Source organism: Schistocerca nitens, chromosome 3 (assembly GCF_023898315.1).
Source record: "Schistocerca nitens isolate TAMUIC-IGC-003100 chromosome 3, iqSchNite1.1, whole genome shotgun sequence".
NCBI classification, from domain to species: Eukaryota; Metazoa; Arthropoda; class Insecta; order Orthoptera; family Acrididae; genus Schistocerca; species Schistocerca nitens.
In genome coordinates, this window is record NC_064616.1 from 893,145,724 (window position 1) to 893,167,490 (window position 21,767).

The following is a 21,767-nucleotide window of genomic DNA, read 5'->3' on the forward strand; positions in this document are numbered from 1 at the left end:
ATATAGATAGAGAATAACAAAGGGCCTATAACACTACCTTGGGGAATGCTAGAAATCACGTCTGTTTTACTCGATGACTTTCTGTCAATTACTGCAAACTGTGACCTTTCTGACAGGAAGTCACAAGTCCAGTCACATAACTGAGACGATATTCCATAAGTTTGCTATTTCACTATAAGCTGTTTGTGTGGTACAGCATCAAAAGCCTTCTGGAAATCCAGAAATATGGAAGGTGAGGCAAATCCTATTTGTGGCGACTGCAGCCGTCCTCTCCATGTGGGAAGTCCATGCACCCCACCACCAAAGTGCATGAACTGTTCCATCCTTCATTCTCCTCACTCCCCGGATTGCCTGATCTATAAAGAGGAAAGGATATTCAGGAATTCAAACCTCTTTACTGTATATCCTACTCTGAGGCCTGGTACTTTAACATCTACCTTTGCTTATGTTGTTTTTGTATGTCCGTCCTTTTGGCTGGAGGTCTTGGGGACAAGGGCCGTTTACTATTGTAAGAATATGAAATGCCTACAGATATCCTAATGATCTTATTTATTGTGTAGCTGCCAGTTTCAGCACTTCAATGCGACATCTTCAGGCCGATGTTGATGCTAAAGGGGCTATCATGAACGACACATACACTGCACCGGTGGCCAACATAACTGGTTGATGCAGACTATCTGACCTCCTTGCCACACCACATATTCCATCCTCGCACCTAGTCCTGTAACACGTCTCCCATCGACTCTTCCCCCCCCCCCCCCAGTCGTATTCTGCAACACCGCACCCATCTCCCACCACATAATTCCCCACTCGCCTGCCATATATCCCCACCACATAATTCCCCACTCGCCTGCCATATATCCCCACCACATTTCATAGCATTGCTCCCATCGCCCCTACCATGTTTCGTACTTACGCTGGTATCACCCCCACCAAATTCCATAGCTCTTCTCGTATCACCCACCACCTCGCTTTGCAGCATCCTCCCATTGCCCCAATCTACTTTCTCATCATTCTTTGCTTCATTCGTCAGCTGTCTTATCATTGCTACTCCGCCAACTCATTCTGCAGCTCCCCTACATCGCCCCTACTCCACCCTGTTTCACAGCTCTCATCTCATCTCCTTGTCCCACTCCCCACCCCAACCTCATTTCACAGCTATCTGTCCATGGACACGTGTATCACCACCATCTTTTACCCTGCACCACCCACTTGAACCACACTGCTGCTCCCCAGCCCCCTATCAAGGCATGCTGCTGCCCCCCCCCCCCCCCCCCCATACGGCCCATTGAGCCATCCTGCTGCCCCCGCATGGCCCATTGAGACACGCTGCTGCCCCCACACGGCCCATTGAGACACGCTGCAGCCCCCACACGGCCCATTGAGACACGCTGCTGCCCCCACACGGCCCATTGAGCCACGCTGCTGCCCCCACACGGCCAATTGAGCCACGCTGCTGCCCCCACACGGCCCATTGAGCCTCGCTGCTGCCCCCACACGGCCCATTGAGCCTCGCTGCTGCCCCACACGGCCCATTGAGCCACGCTGCTGCCCCACACGGCCCATTGAGCCACGCTGCTGCCCCCACACGGCCCATTGAGCCACGCTGCTGCCCCCGCGCGGCCCATTGAGCCACGCTGCTGCCCCCGCGCGGCCCATTGAGCCACGCTGCTGCCCCCGCGCGGCCCATTGAGCCACGCTGCTGCCCCCGCGCGGCCCATTGAGCCACGCTGCTGCCCACGCGCGGCCCATTGACCCACGCTGCTGCCCCCGCGCGGCCCATTGAGCCACGCTGCTGCCCCCGCGCGGCCCATTGAGCCACGCTGCTGCCCCCGCGCGGCCCATTGAGCCACGCTGCTGCCCCCGCGCGGCCCATTGAGCCACGCTGCTGCCCCCGCGCGGCCCATTGAGCCACGCTACTGCCCCCGCGCGGCCCATTGAGCCACGCTGCTGCCCCCGCGCGGCCCATTGAGCCACGCTGCTGCCCCCGCGCGGCCCATTGAGCCACGCTGCTGCCCCCGCGCGGCCCATTGAGCCACGCTGCTGCCCCCGCGCGGCCCATTGAGCCACGCTGCTGCCCCCGCGCGGTCCATTGAGCCACGCGGCTGCCCCCGCGCGGCCCATTGAGCCACGCGGCTGCCCCCGCGCGGCCCATTGAGCCACGCGGCTGCCCCCGCGCGGCCCATTGAGCCACGCGGCTGCCCCCGCGCGGCCCATTGAGCCACGCGGCTGCCCCCGCACGGCCCATTGAGCCACGCGGCTGCCCCCGCGCGGCCCATTGAGCCACGCGGCTGCCCCCGCGCGGCCCATTGAGCCACGCGGCTGCCCCCGCGCGGCCCATTGAGCCTCGCGGCTGCCCCCGCGAGGCCCATTGAGCCTCGCGGCTGCCCCCGCGAGGCCCATTGAGCCACGCGGCTGCCCCCGCGCGGCCCATTGAGCCACGCGGCTGCCTCCGCGCGGCTGCCTCCGCGCGGCTGCCTCCGCGCGGCCCATTGAGCCGCGCGGCTGCCCCCGCGCGGCCCATTGAGCCACGCGGCTGCCCCCGCGCGGCCCATTGAGCCACGCGGCTGCCCCCGCGCGGCCCATTGAGCCACGCGGCTGCCCCCGCGCGGCCCATTGAGCCACGCGGCTGCCCCCGCGCGGCCCATTGAGCCACGCGGCTGCCCCCGCGCGGCCCATGGAGCCACGCGGCTGCCCCCGCTCGGCCCATGGAGCCACGCGGCTGCCCCCGCGCGGCCCATGGAGCCACGCGGCTGCCCCCGCGCGGCCCATCGAGCCACGCCGCTGCCCCCGCGCGGCCCATCGAGCCACGCCGCTTCCCCCCACCACCCATCGAACCACGTTGCTGCCCCACCCCCACCACCCATCGAGCCACGATGCTGCCCCACCCCCACCACCCATAGTGCCACGCTGTTGCCCCCCCCTCCCCCCGCACGGCCCATTGAGCCACGCTGCTGCCCCCGCACGGCCCATTGAGCCACGCTGCTGCCCCCGCACGGCCCATTGAGCCACGCTGCTGCCCCCGCGCGGCACGTTGCTGTCCCCCACCACCCATCGAGCCACGTTGCTGCCCCTCACCCACCACCACCCATCGAGCCACGTTGCTGCCCCCCACCCCCCACCACCCATCGAGCCACGTTGCTGCCCCCCACCCCCCACCACCCATCGAGCCACGTTGCTGCCCCCCACCCCCCACCACCCATCGAGCCACGTTGCTGCCCCCCCACCCCCCCACCCATCGAGCCACGTTGCTGCCCCCCCCCCACCCATCGAGCCACGTTGCTGCCCCCCCCACCCATAGAGCCACGATGCTGCCCCCCCCCACCCATAGAGCCACGATGCTGCCCCATCCCCACCACCCGCCACCAGCAACCATCGAGCAACGCTGCTGCCCCCCCCCACCACCAACCATCGAGCCCCGCTCTTGTCCCCCCCCCCCACCAACCTTCGAGCCACACTCTTGGCCCCCCCCCCCAACACCAACAACCGTCCACTGAGCCACACTGCGGCCCTCCCACCACCATCACTACCTGTCGAGCCACGGTGCTGCACCTCCACCCCCCATTGAGCCCCAGTGCCGCCCCCCACCCCCCATCGAGACACGGTGCCGCCCCCCACCCCCCATCGAGCCACGGTGCCGCCCCCCACCCCCCATCGAGCCACGGTGCCGCCCCCCACCCCCCATCGAGCCACGGTGCCGCCCCCCACCCCACATCGAGCCACGGTGCCGCCCCCACCCCCCACCCCCCATCGAGCCACGGTGCCGCCCCCACCCCCCACCCCACATCGAGCCACGGTGCCGCCCCCACCCCCCACCCCCCATCGAGCCTCGTGCCGCCCCCCCCACCCCCCACCCCCCCATCGAGCCACGGTGCCGCCCCCCACCCCCCCATCGAGCCGCGGTGCCGCCCCCCACCCCCTACCCCCCCATCGAGCCGCGGTGCCGCCCCCCACCCTCCAACTCCATCATGTCACACTGCTGCTGTCCTTAACGATGTCAGCCCCCAACCCACCGAGCCAGACTGTAGTCCCCTAACCCCCCTCAAGCCACACAGCCATTCCCCAGCCCTCACAATCCACACTGTTGCCCCCCTCCCCCACCCCTCCAACTCCCTCGAGCCACACTGCTGCTGCCACCTCTACCCCTGAAGCTGCACCGCCAGCACCTCAACCCTCTTGAGCCACACTGCCGTCCCCAGATCCTTCAAGCCACACCTCTGCTGCCTCCTCTTTGAGCCACACTGCTGCCGCCTCCCACCCCTTGTGCTAAGCTGCTTCCTCTTGAGCTACACTGCTAGCTCCCCTCCCCCCCCCCCCCCCCCACCCTCTACAACTACAGTTTCCCTCCTTTGAGTTACCCTTGGAACTGTGCTACATTTTCCCCCCTCAGAGCTACACCTTCCCTCCTTGTAGTTATGCCACCGCCCTCTCTTGAGCCACCACACCACCCCACCTTGAGTTATGCCACGCTCCCCTCCCCCCCTTGAGCTGTGATGCCTCATCGCATTCCTCGGGCAACACAAATGCCATCTCCCTCATGTGTCCCTTGAGCAACACAAGCACTGCATCCATTTTTGTGCACCTTGAATAACACGAGCTACTCTCTTAGACCATCTACTCAATCCCTTCCTTCCTCCCCGCCATACTCAACTGTTCCAATTCATGCTGATACTCTTATGTAGTCCTCTCCTCTTCCCTACACTGTTGTCCCTCCTGGCAAGCTACTATGCTTTCAGCATTAACCCTTATATCTGCATTTTCATTTGAGCTTTCTTTGTACGACCAGCAGTTTAAACCTTTTCTCCTCCATTCTCTTTAGTGCTTGTTAACTTCATAGCCAATTTCCCACCCACCATTTTACCCTCATGGGTTCGAATTTGTAACTTAATTATCTCCAGTTCCCCCACTCACAAATACTTGCCCTTCACGCCTTGTCGCTAAACATTCTATCTCCTCTCTTACCCCCTTCCCCCTCCTCCTGCTACCCAACCGTCCCATGCTTCAGTTCTCCCACTGCGTCACCCAGCAGTTCTAGCCCCCTATTGCCCAGTTCCAAACTTTTAACCATTTAAGTTTTAAAAAATTATGTAATTGTGTGTTTTAATTAGTTCCATTTTAAATGCTACACCATAGCGGTCAGTTGATATAGCACATAGTTGAAGTTGAAATTTCTATGGTTATGGAAATTAAATAATATTTCCTTCATAGTTAATAACTTTAGGCTGTGGCTCATTGTGCATTTTTTCAGTGTACAGACTTTTATATTGAATTCTGCTTGTGTAGACTCCAGCTCTATAAGTTGCCCTACTTGCACATCATCATGTTTAGTATTTTTGTCATAACTAATAGAAATATTTTATTGAAGGAAAAACAATCCTATTCTAGAGGTGAAGGTGTTGAGAATATTTTATAGAAGCATGAACGAAGAACAGTTTTTATTTACTTAATTCCATTTTTTCAGTAACTTGCCGATAAATCCATTCATTCATTTATTCTTTTTCTTTTTTCTTTTCTTTTTCTGTGCAGACAAGTATGGACAATCTGTTGGTATGGAAACAAGTGGAAGCACCGACTTTGACTCAGGTATGTATGTTTCACTTATTGTGAAATGTGACAGGACAATTAGCCTGGAGATAATTGCAAAGAAAATTAACACTGATGAGCAGTTGAGTTACACGTCTTCCTAATAGTGTGTAACATCTGATTTCAGAAATATGTTTGTGTGTCCTGATGTAGTAGACATAGTGTAGGTTCCTTTGCACTTGTATAAACAACTCTGATGAGAGAAATATTACACTATTCTTGGTGTGATGTAATCATATCTTGTATTTGGGCTATCCTGCCATGTACCGTGACGTTGTTTCTCCAGTGTGAAAATGTCCTGTGACGGCAGTCTTACACTCTTGCTAATCTTTGTGCCCTGCAATGTCCCATTATGAGATATACTTAATCGTAAAATGGCTCCAATGCTAGTGTTCAGCATTCTGTTAATATGGACCTTCTAAGGTGTGATTTGTCTATTTTTGTAACTTCTGTAGGGAACAGTGATCCTTGTCACCTACACTGATGAAGTTAAACCATGGTGGTGGCAATTTTACCTATATCAAGATTGGTACTGTTTGTGGGATTAGTTGTGAAAACACTACTGCCCTTCTGGTGAGAGTGAGCATCTTGAGTGTCTGGTCTTTCTGGCTATGATGATTTAGCCACAATCAGATGTTTTGAGAGCTCATGTCTTATCCATTTTATTTGTGATTGTCGCTCAGATCCCCAATACCTGGCAAGATTGGGGTCACATATATTGTGTGTTCCTGTTATACTAGTTGTTGTGACAGGAAAACTGTCGCTTCAAAATGGCAGCTATCTCCAGTTTAATTGCTCACTAACGTGTATTTAAACTAATTTCAGTCTTTAATAGTTAATGCACCAGTATTTGTTCTGAATTAAGTGTTCAAAGATAAGGGATACAAGCTAAATGATTATTTCTTTCCGGCATCCAGAGGTTCCTCTGAAATGCAAGAAAATAATGAATCTGTGATTCAGGGACTATATTTTTCATTACATTTTGTGTATTGATTACTTGCTTGGTGATTTTTTGCAACCAGATAAATCAGTCTGAAAATATTCAGTGCAGCATTTGATACATAGTTTTCTACTCACAAATTTTTGACCATATTCTGGAATAATCACATTGAGCAGTTGAGGTTATGATCTGTGCCATCAAGTTGACAACAATAACATGGGATTCTGAGGACATGACATGTTGAGGACAAGAAAGTAAGACTATACATTCACATGTGGCTTTGAACAGTTTACTCCTAGGTGTATCGTCCATATTGGACATTATGCTCAGTTATAAGTTTATAGCATTCTGGTTTTAAGTTCAGGTGATAATTGTACACATCAATTTTTAAAAGATTTGAGCTTCGATTCTTACTTAAGTTGTATAGTAACATATGTGGGTAGCACATTTTTCCATTTTGGTTCATTGAAGGTTTGGTACTACACAGGAAGAAATGGTCATATACATAAATATTGTTAAACACACTATTACTGTAACTCTTTTTCTTAAGGTAATCCATTTTTGTTTATTAACTGGCTCATTTTATCAAGCCAAATACTGGTACACTACCTTTTATTTTGTAGTATTGGCCTTATTTTATAATTTGCAGTGATGAGTGTGGCAGATTTACCAGATTTTTGCCATTTGTAAAGTAAACATTTCTTGAAAAGGAAGCTTATTCACCATGGCAGATCTGAAAGCAAGTTGATATAGTATAAACAATGACTCTTTAAAGAGTTAGTTTCTTAATATTCATTTGTTGTAACATCTTTAAATTTTGTTGTCCTGTTGTACAGGAAGTAAATGAGTTTTCATACTTAGTGCTGAGCTAATGAAAATATGAATAACTGAAAGCAAAAGAACAGCTCTAAAATAGAACAAGAACACATGTAGAGTAACATCTACAAACCTTGCTATTGATGATGCCTTTCAAAAGATAAAGGTGAAATGCATATAGCATGAGAAAATTTTCAACATAATTCATTTGTTGCCTTTAGGGTGCTGGCAAAAGAGGTGTAGGTCAGTAGTTTTTAGTTAAGTTGGAGTGTTTCTCTTTTTCACAGATTTAAGGGAAAGAGAGCTCTTATTTTTATACTGGATAATAATATGAGTACTAGGTAACTAGTACAATGTTACCTTTTTCTGAGTATGTTCACACCATCTGTTTTACATATTCCATTAATTTTTTTAATTATTATTGTATCCAATTTTGAAGAAAGAGACAACTATAAAGAAAGGAACGATTAACATATATTAACATATATGGGTTACAAGGTATTTTAAAATTTGTGTGGTTGCCAGTGGTGTTTCCACTTATTGGGGTGTTGTGCATTGGAACTTAGTATCCATATTCTTATAATTAATAACTGCTATTATGAGCATGTCCCAGGTTTCCAGTAAGCTTATCTTGTCTTTATTCACTCACAGCTTGCATTTAAGCCTCTCCAGGCGTGTTAATTGTCACATTTTATGAAGTATTTTCTGCCACACTCTATGGCTTGCAGACCGCTTATATGGACTGGTCAGAACTATTACAGGCTCAAGTGAAATATAACATATTACAGAAGTATGCTTTTAGTTCACTGTTAAAGGTGATATGGTACAGGGTACTTGTAAGATACAGCTTAATAAACTTGACTACTTCACATAAGGGCTTTGTACTTCTTGTATATATACGAGGGAACTTTAAGATGTAAGTTACACATTATTATAGCAGGCCAAGTAACTTTTATTGAATGGCCAGTGCTGCACTACACTTCATAGTGATACAGATACATGACACTATATTTTCCAGACAGTCAACAGGTCTTTATGTGCAATGGTTGGAATGTTCTACCAGTTGTTCAGTTCCTCAGCAATAGAAATCCACTGTTTGGTCACAGAGCCATTTGAAAACTGCTGTGATAACAACTTTGTCATCAAAAAGATGTGAACTTCCAGGTAGTATCACCCACATCTTTGTGACCTTGGTCAAATTGTTGGCACTATTTCACTGGCTGGACACGACATCGCATTTGATCCGTACACTGCCAGAATTTTGAGGTGAATCTGTGTGCAATTTAGAAGTTTTGACAACAAGAATCAGAGTGTCCCATTTACTTTGGCTTTTGAATACTTATACAGTTGGCATGCCATTTCACTCCCACACTGTGTGATGCACCTTTTACTTGCACCACAGCAGAACTGTGTCTCCAGGAAACATGGACATGTATTCTTTGGCAGTGTGTCACTCTTGTTGAGCACTAAGTGGGGCATCATCTGTAACTTGCTTTCTGAAGTCCATACATAATATTAGGCATGAGAGGATAGATTTTGGTGCATTGGAATAGCTCAGAAAGAAGTAAAGGAACCATCATTAATAGCCATTAAGATCATTTATTTGATCACCATGACAGGTGAATGCTGTCTCACCTTGTGGCATGGATTTGATGAGACTATTAATGCGTTCATAAAACAGCAGTCTACATAGGATAAATTGGCTATGACATCAACTTGTGTTTCTTGTACTTGTACCACTGACCCATCAGAGAACTGTTTCCATTGGTGGGCAGCCTGGACATCTACTAACACTTATTTTTGTCCATACCATCAGTCAGTCACTTAAGTAAATGAGTGTTTTGCATACACATAAGTTTGAAATGCAAATTCTTTCTGAAACTTATACTTAGTGACATAGCCACAATTCATTTCTTGAGAGATTATTTTCCTTTCAAAAGTAAAAATTTCTATTGTCAGGCCCAGTATTAATTCACAATTCATAACATGACAAAAAGGGTCCATTTACTGTGCTTCATTTACAATTTACTCTTGTTCATTGTCTTCAGGACCTGTGGTATTGCCCGCATCTCGTGGTCGTGCGGTAGCGTTCTCGCTTCCCACGCCCGGGTTCGATTCCCGGCGGGGTCAGGGATTTTCTCTGCCTCGTGATGGCTGGGTGTTGTGTGCTGTCCTTAGGTTAGTTAGGTTTAAGTAGTTCTAAGTTCTAGGGGACTGATGACCATAGATGTTAAGTCCCATAGTGCTCAGAGCCATTTGAACCTGTGGTATTGGGCTATATTGTGCCATATATTTCCGTGCATTATGGACAAGAGGCTATGATCACCTCTGGCTGTATTTGTTGTGGGTGATCTCCCCTGGTCTTCTTTTGAGACCTAACATTGTTTCAAAACTAGAGTCATCAAATTACACTTTGTGTTCCCCTGTGACCAACGACTTATATTAAGAAATTGCACCACATTTCCTCATATTGAAGCAAATGCAAGCAACCAATACCAATAATTCCTGAGGCTCCAGTATATGAGCAATGCAGCCCTTTTTCAATTACTTTTGTAGCTGACAAATAAAATTGCAACCACTCACCTATAATTCATTGATGTGTGCATACACAACAAAGAGGTTAACTGGCTTTTGGGCCATTGCTCTTACTCTGGCTTAAGTACTCACTCTCTCAGTACAACTTTAGATATACAAATGCAGCCACTCTTGTTTAACTAATACGTAACCTGAGAATGGGATTTTGCTGTGGTTGAAAGTTGGAGACAGAAGGTAACTTCTGTTTACTGGAAAATATCTTATCACTTAAGCTGTACATCAGTGTACTTACCTAACTGATGTATCTAGGTGAATAAAATGACATTGTTTCCTTCTTTTGTGTTAATGTTGATTAGTTGTACACTAGACTGTTGCAGATGTAGCTTTTTCCCTTGACTTTATCACGCTATCTTGCCTGCTGTCGGATTATTTGATCTGTGTATGAGTGGCTATGTTTTTTCCACTTGGTGTTTTAGTGGAAATACTGTACAACCTCTTGTAATGCATTTTTTTGATCATTTGTTAATTATTTCTACAAAATTTCTCAAATAATTGATGGAGCTAGCTTGTAAGAATGTATCATAATTGTCAGTGTCTTCTTTAGACTTTACTTTTCAAACAGGACATTTTCTGTTGAAAGTTGTAAATGACATCCTCAAAGCCAAACACTGTTTTTTTGAAAAAAAAAAAAAATTGCTCGTCAAGTTACAGTTCACCTGTGGTGGTGGTGTTGATATATATCAATCACATACAAGAGTAGTTACGAGTCCTATTTGTGATTTCAAAATCTATCATGGATGAAATGGAAATTCCATGACTGTTGGGTTTTGGATATGTGTAAATTGAGTTCTTGTGCTCTTAATGAAGTATCTTTCCATGTTAATGTTCTTATAATGAATCCTGCTTCTTTTCTGTATTTATGCCCATAATTTGGTAATGAAAGTCTGGAAAGAACTATTTGTTGAGTTCTGATTACCCGATGACATCAAGGGTACCATTGATTGTTATTTGTTCACATTCACTGAGATAGCAGTCTTCAGTTCTCGTACTGCAGGACTTAAAATTAGGTTTTTAACTGAAGTAAACAATGGTGTCCTTCGAAGATAACATTTGCCATTTAATATTGAGAAGGGTGAATTAGTATTAAATTATTGTGTGTGTCATGATGTTAACTTATTTTATATATGAACTGAGCAACAAAAACATGTTTGTGATACAATTTAGTAGCTAGTCTGTATATTAATTGTAATTGTAACATCAGTGTTGTGGTATTCCATGTTTTGGTTATAGATGTACAATAATTATTTATTGGATTGGACCAAAAGAGCATTAACTTATTTCTAATAGCCCCTATTTAATTAGCATGTAGCTAGAGAAGCAGATTTTGAGATGGTTAAAAGTTGAGGGCATATGTTAACTTCTGTTTACTGAAAAATACCTTATTGTTGAAATTGTACATCAGTGCTCAATGCTGTACATTTGAAACAGTCAGTGGTGTTTAGTAGAGATGAAGAAATATATGTGGCTTTACTTTGTTTTCATTATCTTTATTTAAATTTAATGGTAGACATTTGTATGTTAAAGTACAAGGCAACAAATAGCCTTAGCTGAGTTCCCGAGTCTGGAAGACTCTAGAAGACTGAAAATAGTGAATACTGAACGAGTGTCAAATTAACATTAATTATGGCACACACATTTTCAATCTGGGAATTCAGATGGTTGTTGCATTTTGTGTAGGTGTATCCTAAAATATGCCCCATCAGTCAAAAAACTTTCAAGACTGGAGTAATAAAAAAGAAAAAAAGAAAAAAAAAAAAAGAAAAGTTATGGTGGTGGTTTTAATGCTTCAGATGTTCTACATGGATGTTTGTCCAACCATGTGAAACTATTGGAAAGTTCCTCTTTGGGTGCTTGTTCAACTCGTGCGTCACATTGTCTGGAATGTCAGTTTTGTCATCAAAGCATTTATCCTTCATGTGAATTTCTGCATTACGTCATATAGTAGTCATAGATTCATATTGGCAATGCCAAGTCTCATCGCCCATGATGATTTTTTTCCAGAAAAGAAATGTCTGTTTTGCATATCAGTCAAATCATGGCAGGGGTACACATTTTATTGTTTTTGATTGGGACTCGAGGTATGCAGTACAAACATTATTCACAATTTTCTATTCAAAACATTCTGGACAATGTCTTGACCCCTTGATTTAATGATTTTTACAGTTTTGTAACACAACAACATTGACACATTACATCTGAATGTCCACTACTTAACACTGGCTGCTCACAACTGACTTGCTGTATTTACATCCTTTATACACAAGGAATAAAACAACTCTTGTAACATTTTAAACACTTGGTGTATATAACATTCTTGAACTAAGTATAGTGCCTCTTTCATTTTTATTTTTTAAATAATGAAGTACATCTACGTCATCTCTCAACATGAAACTGTTGATTCAGTTGACTTCACACAGATTATTTATGTTAACAATCTTCTCACTGATTATCCTTACCTACACTGACTAGGTTTACACATGGGTGTATATTACCAGATGTGTAATTCAAACCGTTAATATTCCTACCATCGTGTAAATGGGGATGAAGCCTTCCATGTAATTAGAACTAGGTCTATAAATGTTATTTACTTATCCACTTATTTGAGTCCCATTATTTGTTACTAGTAATCTATTGCTCTTCCACATGAAGTCTAAACCGAAAATTTTCTATTTCTATATGAGCCATGTCACATTACATGTACCATTCAAATATATTTGGGCAAGTCCAAATTAAATTTTTACACCTGATTAAATATAGGAACTAGAGAGTGTTGCTAGATATAGACATTTTCATGTGATTGAAATAAACACTTGGAGTAAATACTGAATCTAAAGATTCAACAACCAATTTTTTATTCTGAAAGATGCCTTTGGTCCACTGTGACTTCTTCTGTACTGTTTTGTCATCTTACTATTTCTCATCACAAAAGAAATCATTGATTTCAAAAACTGGGTGGATTGTTCAATTTTGGAAGTTTTTGTTGTGTATTTACACTGATTCACGTTAGTGATTATAGACAGTATTAAAACATTTGGAGGAATGTTGTAGCTATATTGCATATAGATCACGCGATTGGAAATGAGCAGCTATCGTGATACATGTATTAACTTGTTATGATTATTATTGAAGGTCCCATGACAGTAATTTAAAAAAAAAAATGGATTTTTTTTTTTTTTTGAGGTTGTACACTTTTCCTTAATTCTTACAATCTATTCTTACAGTGTTGCCATGCTGACATTGTTTGAATTCTACATGCATGATTTAAGGACAATGATAGTGATGTTAAACATTTCTCATGACCCTCAGATTCCCCAGACATCAATTCCAATGACCACACATGATGTATAATATACCGAAAGTACAACATAAAAACTTGCTGCAAACCTCACTGGTTTCATTGAAGAAGGCTCTGGTGCAGAAATACTCATGTTCCACTGTGGACATAATGCCACCTCATTTTATTCATCTCAGCTTCTGTGTGAGCTGTTACACATACTGCAGAGTTTCCTCCAAGGTACAAGGTAAGCACTCGGTACAATTTTGGCAGGGCAATATTGTATTGCATCCCATTTATATTATCTGCAGAAATCATTACTGTCATCTTCTAATTTTCTTCCATTGACCATATTTTATGATAAGACTTAAGCTCCATAAAAATATGTAATAAACTTGAGTCTAGTAATAAAATAGTGTATTGGCAGGCTAGTATGCACATTTTTGAATTGCTAACAGTCCTCATTTGTTAAATCAGGAGCGCAGCTGATGCACGGAGTTTCCAACCAAACATATGCGAATATTCACTCATTTTGGAGATTGAATGTTCAGACACATTACCTGTCTTAGAGTTTTTACTCAATAATCTATTTATAGAAGCAGTAATCTGTTCTGGAATTAACAGTACAATACTGATTTTTATCTTTTGCTGGAAAAAAGAAGAAACTTTTCCAAAAATTGAGGGAAGTTAAAATTTAAATAAGAGGCGTATGTATGAGTGTGCCCAAAGAATGGAAATGAGGCATCTATTTTGACTTCTGTTTGACAGATCTTTCATTGAAACTTTTGTCAGCAGCATATAATTGAAGTTTCCTCTTTAACTCAACAGTACCACCCATATCTTTTTACTCATTGCTGTTTTTCCACACTCATGCATACTTCTCTCACTTGAATTTTAACTTTCCTCACTTTTTTAAAAGTTTCTTCTATTCTCTTTCAAAATGTAAAATTAGTATTTTATTGCTTAGTCCAAAGTAGATTACTACTCTAAAACATAGAGTTTTCAGTAAAAATGGGAAAGTGAAAAAACTCTGACCATTTAATGTCTGAAATGTCCGTTGTTCATCTACAGAAAATATGTCAAAAATTTCTTTTGCTTCAGGTGAATTTGTTTCTTGTAGTCACCTGAAGATTTTGCACATCTTCAGAATTACATTTGGTATTGTTGTTACAGAAAATCTTATTTCTTATCCATCTCACAGGCAATCGATCATCTTTTTACTAGCCACATTTAATAATGTTCTTAATTTGGCAGTGCTTTCCCTGATTTCTTGGTGTTATTTTGAACCTATTCTCATGTAATATATCCTCCTTCATTTATATTCCTCTTGTTCATGGTTTGTAATAAAAACTTTAGAGATATTATATTCAGTAACCTTTACCATCTTCATAAAGTTTGTTTATGTGTTTGGAGTTGAGTTTTTGTTGGTGTCCTTTCAGTCTTACCAGTCAGCAGAATTTTCATTTGTTAGCTGGTTTTTAGTTTTCATCCCGTCCTTTTCACACAGCCCCATTCTGGTCTTTTTTATTCCTCGGTTGCTACATTTTTTGTTGTTTTGTTATGTGTTACTGTACCTGGCTAACTAATATTATTTTTGTGCTTCCTACTTTTGTCTTTGACTTAGATTTGTTTACATGACTCGTAAAACTTTGTAATATGTATTGCAGTTCTACCAGTTTGTACCTTCTTGTTTACTGTATATGAAACTCAAATGAGAATTTCTAAAATAATACAGTTTCCTAAAGTAATTAGAGAAAGGGAGAGGGAGAGAGAGGGAGGGGGGGGGAGAGAGAGAGAGATAGATAGAGAGAGAGAGAGAGAGAGAGAGAGAGAGAGAGATGTTCCAGGAAGAGTCGAACAACATATTACTGCCTCCAGTTACGTCTCGCAAAAATGATCACAATGAGAACATCAGAGAAATTAAAGCACATGTAGAAGTTTACTGTCAGTCACTCTTCCCATCCACCATTATGGATACAGGAGGGAAAGGGAGAAAAATCTAGTGATTCTGGAAGTTCCGTCTGTCGCTCACTATAAGATGGCATGCATAGTATAGACTTAGATGCAGGTTCAGAACTAACTCTACTGAAAGAATGACCTTATTAGCGAAAGGATGAATGTCAGTGTGACTGAATTAGAAAATTTGTTCTTTGCCTTTGACTCTGATCTCTCAAGTGCAAGCTGTTACTGCAATGATACAAGCCCATAAGAAAATTTCACAGTGTGCTCAGTATATCCACCAGAAAACAATCTCCCGTCAGGGGACTCACAACTCTTTTGTAAGTATGTGCATGGCGAGAATGGGACCCCGAGCCGTCGCAGTTCTTCCTTTTATGTGCTGCAGTCCTACTCTCTTCTGTATCTTTTCTCAGACTTGGACTATAGGACAGATGCCTGTTGATTACATAGCTTGTTCGTAGGACATTGATTATTGCTTTAAACACTTATTTCGGTCAACTGATGTTTGGTCCCCACATTTGGGTTTGACATCGACTTTTTCAAATTTTTTTACAGAAGTGCGGGCCATGCGGGGAAGATTGCCCAACACCCGGCATGGTAGCCAGTCCATGTGAGGGGTCGTCAGGTACCCGCACGGTGGTAACCCCCTGACTACACAGGGAATGCACTATTGATGCCCGAGCTGTTAACTCTCCGCACTTGCTGAGGAGTAGGAGCCTGTCTGTTTGGGGCACCGAGACTCCGGACAGTGGCCATCAAGTCAGGTGGGCATTGCTCTGACTGGGTTGCACCCAAGGGGAGAGCCCTCGGCCAGAGTAGGTTGTATCGTTGCAGATATTTCACACTGTGAAAAGACCAGAATTTATCAGCTGGTAGCTGTATGGCTCCAACAGCCAATCCATACAGATACGAATTCTTCAGTACATATCATTGTGTCTCCAAGAACTTCCCCTCCTTAGCCACAGCCATGGGAAGACAAGCAAAAGCAAGCAGAGTGCAGTAACTTACTCCTCTTAGTTCCTGGACTAATAGAAGGGTTCTTCATAACTGCTAATCTGATATTCTTTGTAGATAATATAAAAAATGTATTAGGAGAGATCTCTTCCGACATTAATCTATGAAATGGTTCTGTCGTGTTCCTCTCTTGCAAGAAACTTGGTGACAGGCATATGAACATAAATCACATAAGAGCCTGAAAATAGTACGAGGCTTAATTTTTTACTAGTACAGGGTGGTTATAATTAAAGTTTCACTACTCAAGCCAGTTTAACGTAAAACTATCTACCGTATGGGTATCAAAATTTATAGGAATAATCTTCAGATTGTGCACTACAGAATTTTCGTTCTTAGTAGTGTTAGTGTCTTGACTTACCTTTAGGTGCCAGTGCTGGTATGGTGACATGAAGTTGAAACACAAGCATCAGTGTGCATTACATGTGCAGACAGTCAATGTGGTCTGGACAAGGCGCAGGGCTTCACTTGTGAAGCAGTTTTATCAAAACAACAGCAATAGTGCTGCTCTTCCTGTACTGGGATTGCAGAACACAATTCAGAAGTTCAAATTAACTGGTGATTTGGGAACTGCTCCTGGTAGAGGCTACCGGCCAATTATGCCAGAAATTGCTGAAGGAGCTACAGTTACCAGGGCTGTGGGTGCTGGATGCAATGTACGATCTTCAATCAGTACACGAGCTGTGTCATGCATGACAGCTGAACATTTCTTGGTCCATTGTTCAAAAAGTTCTGTGAACAGTTGTGAAATGGTACCTCTAGTGTCATTCCAAGCCGTCTTGAATACAGGGGGTCATCACATTGAGCAATATTTGTAACCTGAAAGGTAAATGTGGCATGAAGTAACAAATGTTACCTTCTCATGCAGAAATAAACTGTGTTACTTCAAATGATTTATTTGTTATTTTTCTTCTGCGTGTCCTTACAAATGTTTCCACAAAGTTTCATTGTCCTGTGATCATTTGTTTTCATGGGAGCTCTCTCAGGTAGTTAAAGTTTAAAACACTGCAGATGGATGAGGAATTACTCAAAAACTTGGAGAGGGGTCCACTTCACATTTAATGTATGTTGAGGCCTCCTAGACAACGAGGTCAACACTGGAGCATTCATTGCCTTTGAAGGGGATTAGCATTTCTAAGAATGTTAAATTCACTGTTTTCCGTTGTGATGTGAAGCCATACTTCTCATCCTACTAACACTTCGGGCATATGTCTTCCCATTGTGTGAACAACCCAATTTCTGGAAATTGTACTTGGTGGCTTCATGAAAACTCGCCATTTGAGCAACAACCATTCTGTGTCAATTGCAGAGATGAACATTCTCCCCAATCCCCAAAGAGTGCTACATTATCTAAGGAACTTAAAGGTCTCTGATCGCCTCTCTTACTTTGAAGCCTGGAAAATATAATTTCTTATATCCAGTCCCAATGATATTGGATTTTGTCAGTATTATGGGCTAGTCTTGCCAGTACTTGGAGCACTTACTCCCTCCAATTGCTCCACATTGACCTCCACTAGTAGTACATGTAAATTAGCCCACTGGTGTAACTAGGCCTTTCTCCTGCAGCTCCTGCAGCACCATCTTTGGGGACCATGACGAACCATACATATCCAGAGAAGCAGCATCCCTCTCCATTGTCTGCTAGTGACAGAGCTCCCTTAAGGGTAACCCTTCATTCTGAAACCAGCAGACGAACGACCCAGCACCAGCCAGTGGTTGATGAAACCACAGACTACGGGTCACAGGTCTTCCCAATCCTCTTCGGTTTCTACCCCCACAGTGGATAAGCAATCACCAAAGTCCTAGTCCTGTAAAGTAGTTAAGGAGAAAAAAAGAAATTTTGGGAGAAGGCTCTTCAGGTGATTTCAGAGGCACGTGATCCCCCTACATAACTTCAAACTCATGGATGTTGTTCCGCCCACACAAGTGACAGATGGTAATTGTGGGATGTGACCACTATCCTCATGTTGCCACCCATGAAACAGTTTCAGTGATGATCATTCTCTAACCTTTTGAGGTTACCATGCCTTCTGTTGGAACAGTTCTGGCCTTGAGAGAGCATTTGGAAGGGTCTGTATGGTGGTTCAAACATATGTTGTTGGTGACTGAATTGCCTTCCATATCACATTATAAGCAATTGCAGTATGAGTGTGAATGACACCACTGGTCACCATTTGCGATGCCTTTTGTATGTCCATTCTTTTGGCAAGAGGTCTCTGGGAGGACAGCCGTTTACTATTGTGACAAAATAAAGCAGCTACAGCCATCCTTATTATTTTATTTTATTTTGTTGCTACCAGTTTCAACACTTCAGTGTGTCATTTTCAATCTGTTTTTGAAGCGGTACAGGTTGATATGAGTCCCATACATAACACACCAGTTGCCAGCATTATTGGATACACAGATAATGTGTCAGCACTCCAACAATCAACTGCCAAGTTGGCAGTTGATGGCTGGAGTGCTGACACATTATCTGCGTATCCAGTAATGCTGGCAACTGGTGTTTTATGTATGGGGCTCATATCAACCTGTACCGCATCAGAAACAGCCTGAAGATGACGCACTGAAATGTTGAAACTGTTAGCAACAAAATAAAATAAAATCATAAGGATGGCTGTAGGTGTTTTATTTTGTCACAATTTGCGATGCCTGTTTGCCCCCAGTTAGGACACTTGCATACTGTGAGATGGTCACTTTAATCCAACAACTCTTCTCCCCCTTTCTCCAACTTGAGGATTTGAATGTACACCATCCATGCGGAGGACTACCAAGACATCTGGTAGGGGTCTTTTGATTGACCAACTTCTTTTTGATCCTGATCTTTCTGTTCTGAATGATGATACCCCTACCCACTCCAATGCCGCCCATGACACCTTTTCAGCTATCGATCTTACAATCTTTTTTCCCCAATCTTGTGGCTTCACTAAAATTTTCACTAATTGGCAATCTTTGTGACAATGATCTCTTTCTGGTGATCCTGTCATTTACTTGTCACCACCAGATGAATCAGTTTCCATCTTGGGCTCTCCAAAGGGCCATCTGGCAGTAGTAAATGTGTGCTGTTGCCTTTATCCCCTCTCCATCAGTCCCTGTAGACGAGGTTTTCGGAGATGAATATGTTGAGATCACTCATGTCACTGGAACTACTAGCCTTCTTTCTTTGGACACCCTCTGCAGGTGGCTTGTACCATAGTGGGCCAACAACAGTGCAACAGCAATTTATGATCATTGAAGGGCCCTGCAACATCTTGAATGACATCTTTCACATACTTCACCCAGTGCTTTTAAGAGGCTCTGCGTAAAGGCTTGCTTCTGAATTAAGTGTAGTTAGAAGAAATGCTGGGAGTGCTATGTCTCCTCATTGGGAACATATGCCTCTTCATCTCAGGTGGTGGCCAAGCTCTGTAGTCTACTGGGCTGCCAAAGATCAGCTACTGTTCCGGGTCTTCTTCTTCATAGTGGTATTTCTACTGATGCATCGGTTCTATCTGAACACTCATGGATTACTTTGTAACAGCGTCTGCCACCTTTACTTCGCCAGCTACTTTCCGAATGCGTAAAAGACAAGTTGGATACATCACCTTAGTTTTTAACCACGACTGCGAACTACTTCAGGCTTTTTTTGATTTGTTTCGTGATGTGGCTGCAGGCCTCAGTTCGATTCATAATGAGATGATCTAACATCTGAATGTGACTCGCAGACTCCATCTACTCAGGGTCTTCAGCTATATTTGGCTAGAAGGTATTTTCAGAATGGGAAGATGGTATCACCATTGTAATTCTTAATCCAGGCAAAAACTATGTGTCCATTGCATGCTACGGAATGATTATCCTCATCTCTGTGCTCTGCAAATTACTTGTTATGATGGTTGCCTGATGATTGTGCTGCTTGAATCATGGGGCCTTTTGTCATGCTATAAGTGTGGTTCCCGAGGAGGATTATCCACAACCAATCATCTGATTAGATTGGAAACATCAATCTCACAGGATTTTTCTAAATGTCAACTCCTCATTGCAGCCTTTTTTGACCTACATAAGGTATACGACACCACTTGATGCCATCATATTTTACTTACACTTCACGACTTGGGTTTTCAAGCAATTTTCTTCATCCCTTCTTATTCTTTCCATTCTTTTGGTTTAAAAGTTGGTCACTCAGCTCTCTATGGGTCCAAGTGAATGGCATCCCTAAGGTCATTGTCCTGAGTGTCACACTTGCTGTTATTGCCATCGATGGACTAGTGACCTCCGACAGACCACTGGTTACCACCACACTGTGTGTCGACAACTTTTCCTTGGGGTATAACTCCCAAACTGTAGCCTTGGCTGAACACCTGCTCCAAGGAGCCATCTGAAGTGTCTCTAATTGGACCCTTTCCGATGACTTCTAATTTTATACTGCAAAAATACAGGCCGTGGATTTCTGCCGTCATACCATGGTTCATTCGAACTTAGAACTGCACTTGGGTAGCTAGTGCTTGGATATTATTGTGCAGCTTTGTTTCTTGGGACTCTTCTTTGATAAAAAGCTGACTGACTGCATGAGAAAGATTAATGCTGTCTGCTTGCTTGTCCCACCATCTTCTTGGAGTATGGGTCACACTACTTAGTGTGCAGTGGACTCTGGTCTCATCCTGACTGGACTGTCATTGCCAGGTTTACATCTTAGTAGCAGTACCTTTGGCTTTGAAATTATTGGACCCAATACATCATAGTGAGGTAAGACTGATCATTGATACTTTCTTGACTAGCCCCATAGACAGTCTCTTGGTCGAAGCAGGGATCTTATCTCTTCAGTTCTCAAGAAACCAACTCCTGCACATTTATGCAATCACTGTACAACAGTTTCCTGATCATCTGACTTGCTAAATAGTTTGGGCTTGGGTGCCTCTCACCACATACTGGACCATGAGGGGCTCAACTCTTATCTTCCTATCCCCCACTAGCTGCCCTGGGCATCCTTCTTTTATAGTGTTTTTAATTATGGTTAGCCCTTTTTTTGTGGCACACCCTGTTGTACTTTAATAGAGTCTCTTCATATAGCTCTCTGATGAAGGCAAGACATCAAACATTCTTTATCCTTGATAGTAGCTGATGTTGAAAGAACAGTTGAACCAGTTTTTATCCTTCCTCAGATAGTGGGTTTTATTCCCACCTTTAGCACTATCATTATATCAGATGGGAGTGGAAAGGTTGTGGGAAATATGTGCTGAGGCCACCCACCTATTGACCTAATTATTTCTCACACCTTGGTTTAATGTTGTCTGTCATACTGGTGTTCATTACATTTTTAGCCTTTCCACTTTACTCTTATGGATCTCCTCTCCACCAGGGTAGGCTCTAAATGGCTCTGAGCACTATGGGACTCAACTGCTGAGGTCATAAGTCCCCTAGATTTAGAACTACTTAAACCTAACTAACCTAAGGACATCACACACATCCATGCCCGAGGCAGGATTCGAACCTGCGACCATAGCGGTCGCGCAGTTCCAGACTATAGCGCCTAGAACCGCTCAGCCACTCCGGCCGGCTCCACCAGGGTAGAGAATTATTTATTCTGGTACTGTCTTAGCCCTAGCTGTGTAGTCC

At 44.1% G+C, this 21,767-nt stretch overlaps 1 protein-coding gene across 2 annotated transcripts in view; it reads left to right on the forward strand.

Moving 5' to 3' along the window:
* LOC126248951 (transcriptional activator protein Pur-beta) overlaps positions 1–21,767 on the forward strand; it is a 371,465-nt gene that overhangs the window by 36,309 nt on the left and 313,389 nt on the right. For both annotated transcript variants that reach the window (XM_049950484.1, XM_049950483.1), the window contains one exon: positions 5,527–5,583. In XM_049950484.1, the coding sequence (XP_049806441.1) occupies positions 5,527–5,583 (57 nt within the window). The remainder of the gene's footprint in view (positions 1–5,526; positions 5,584–21,767) is intronic.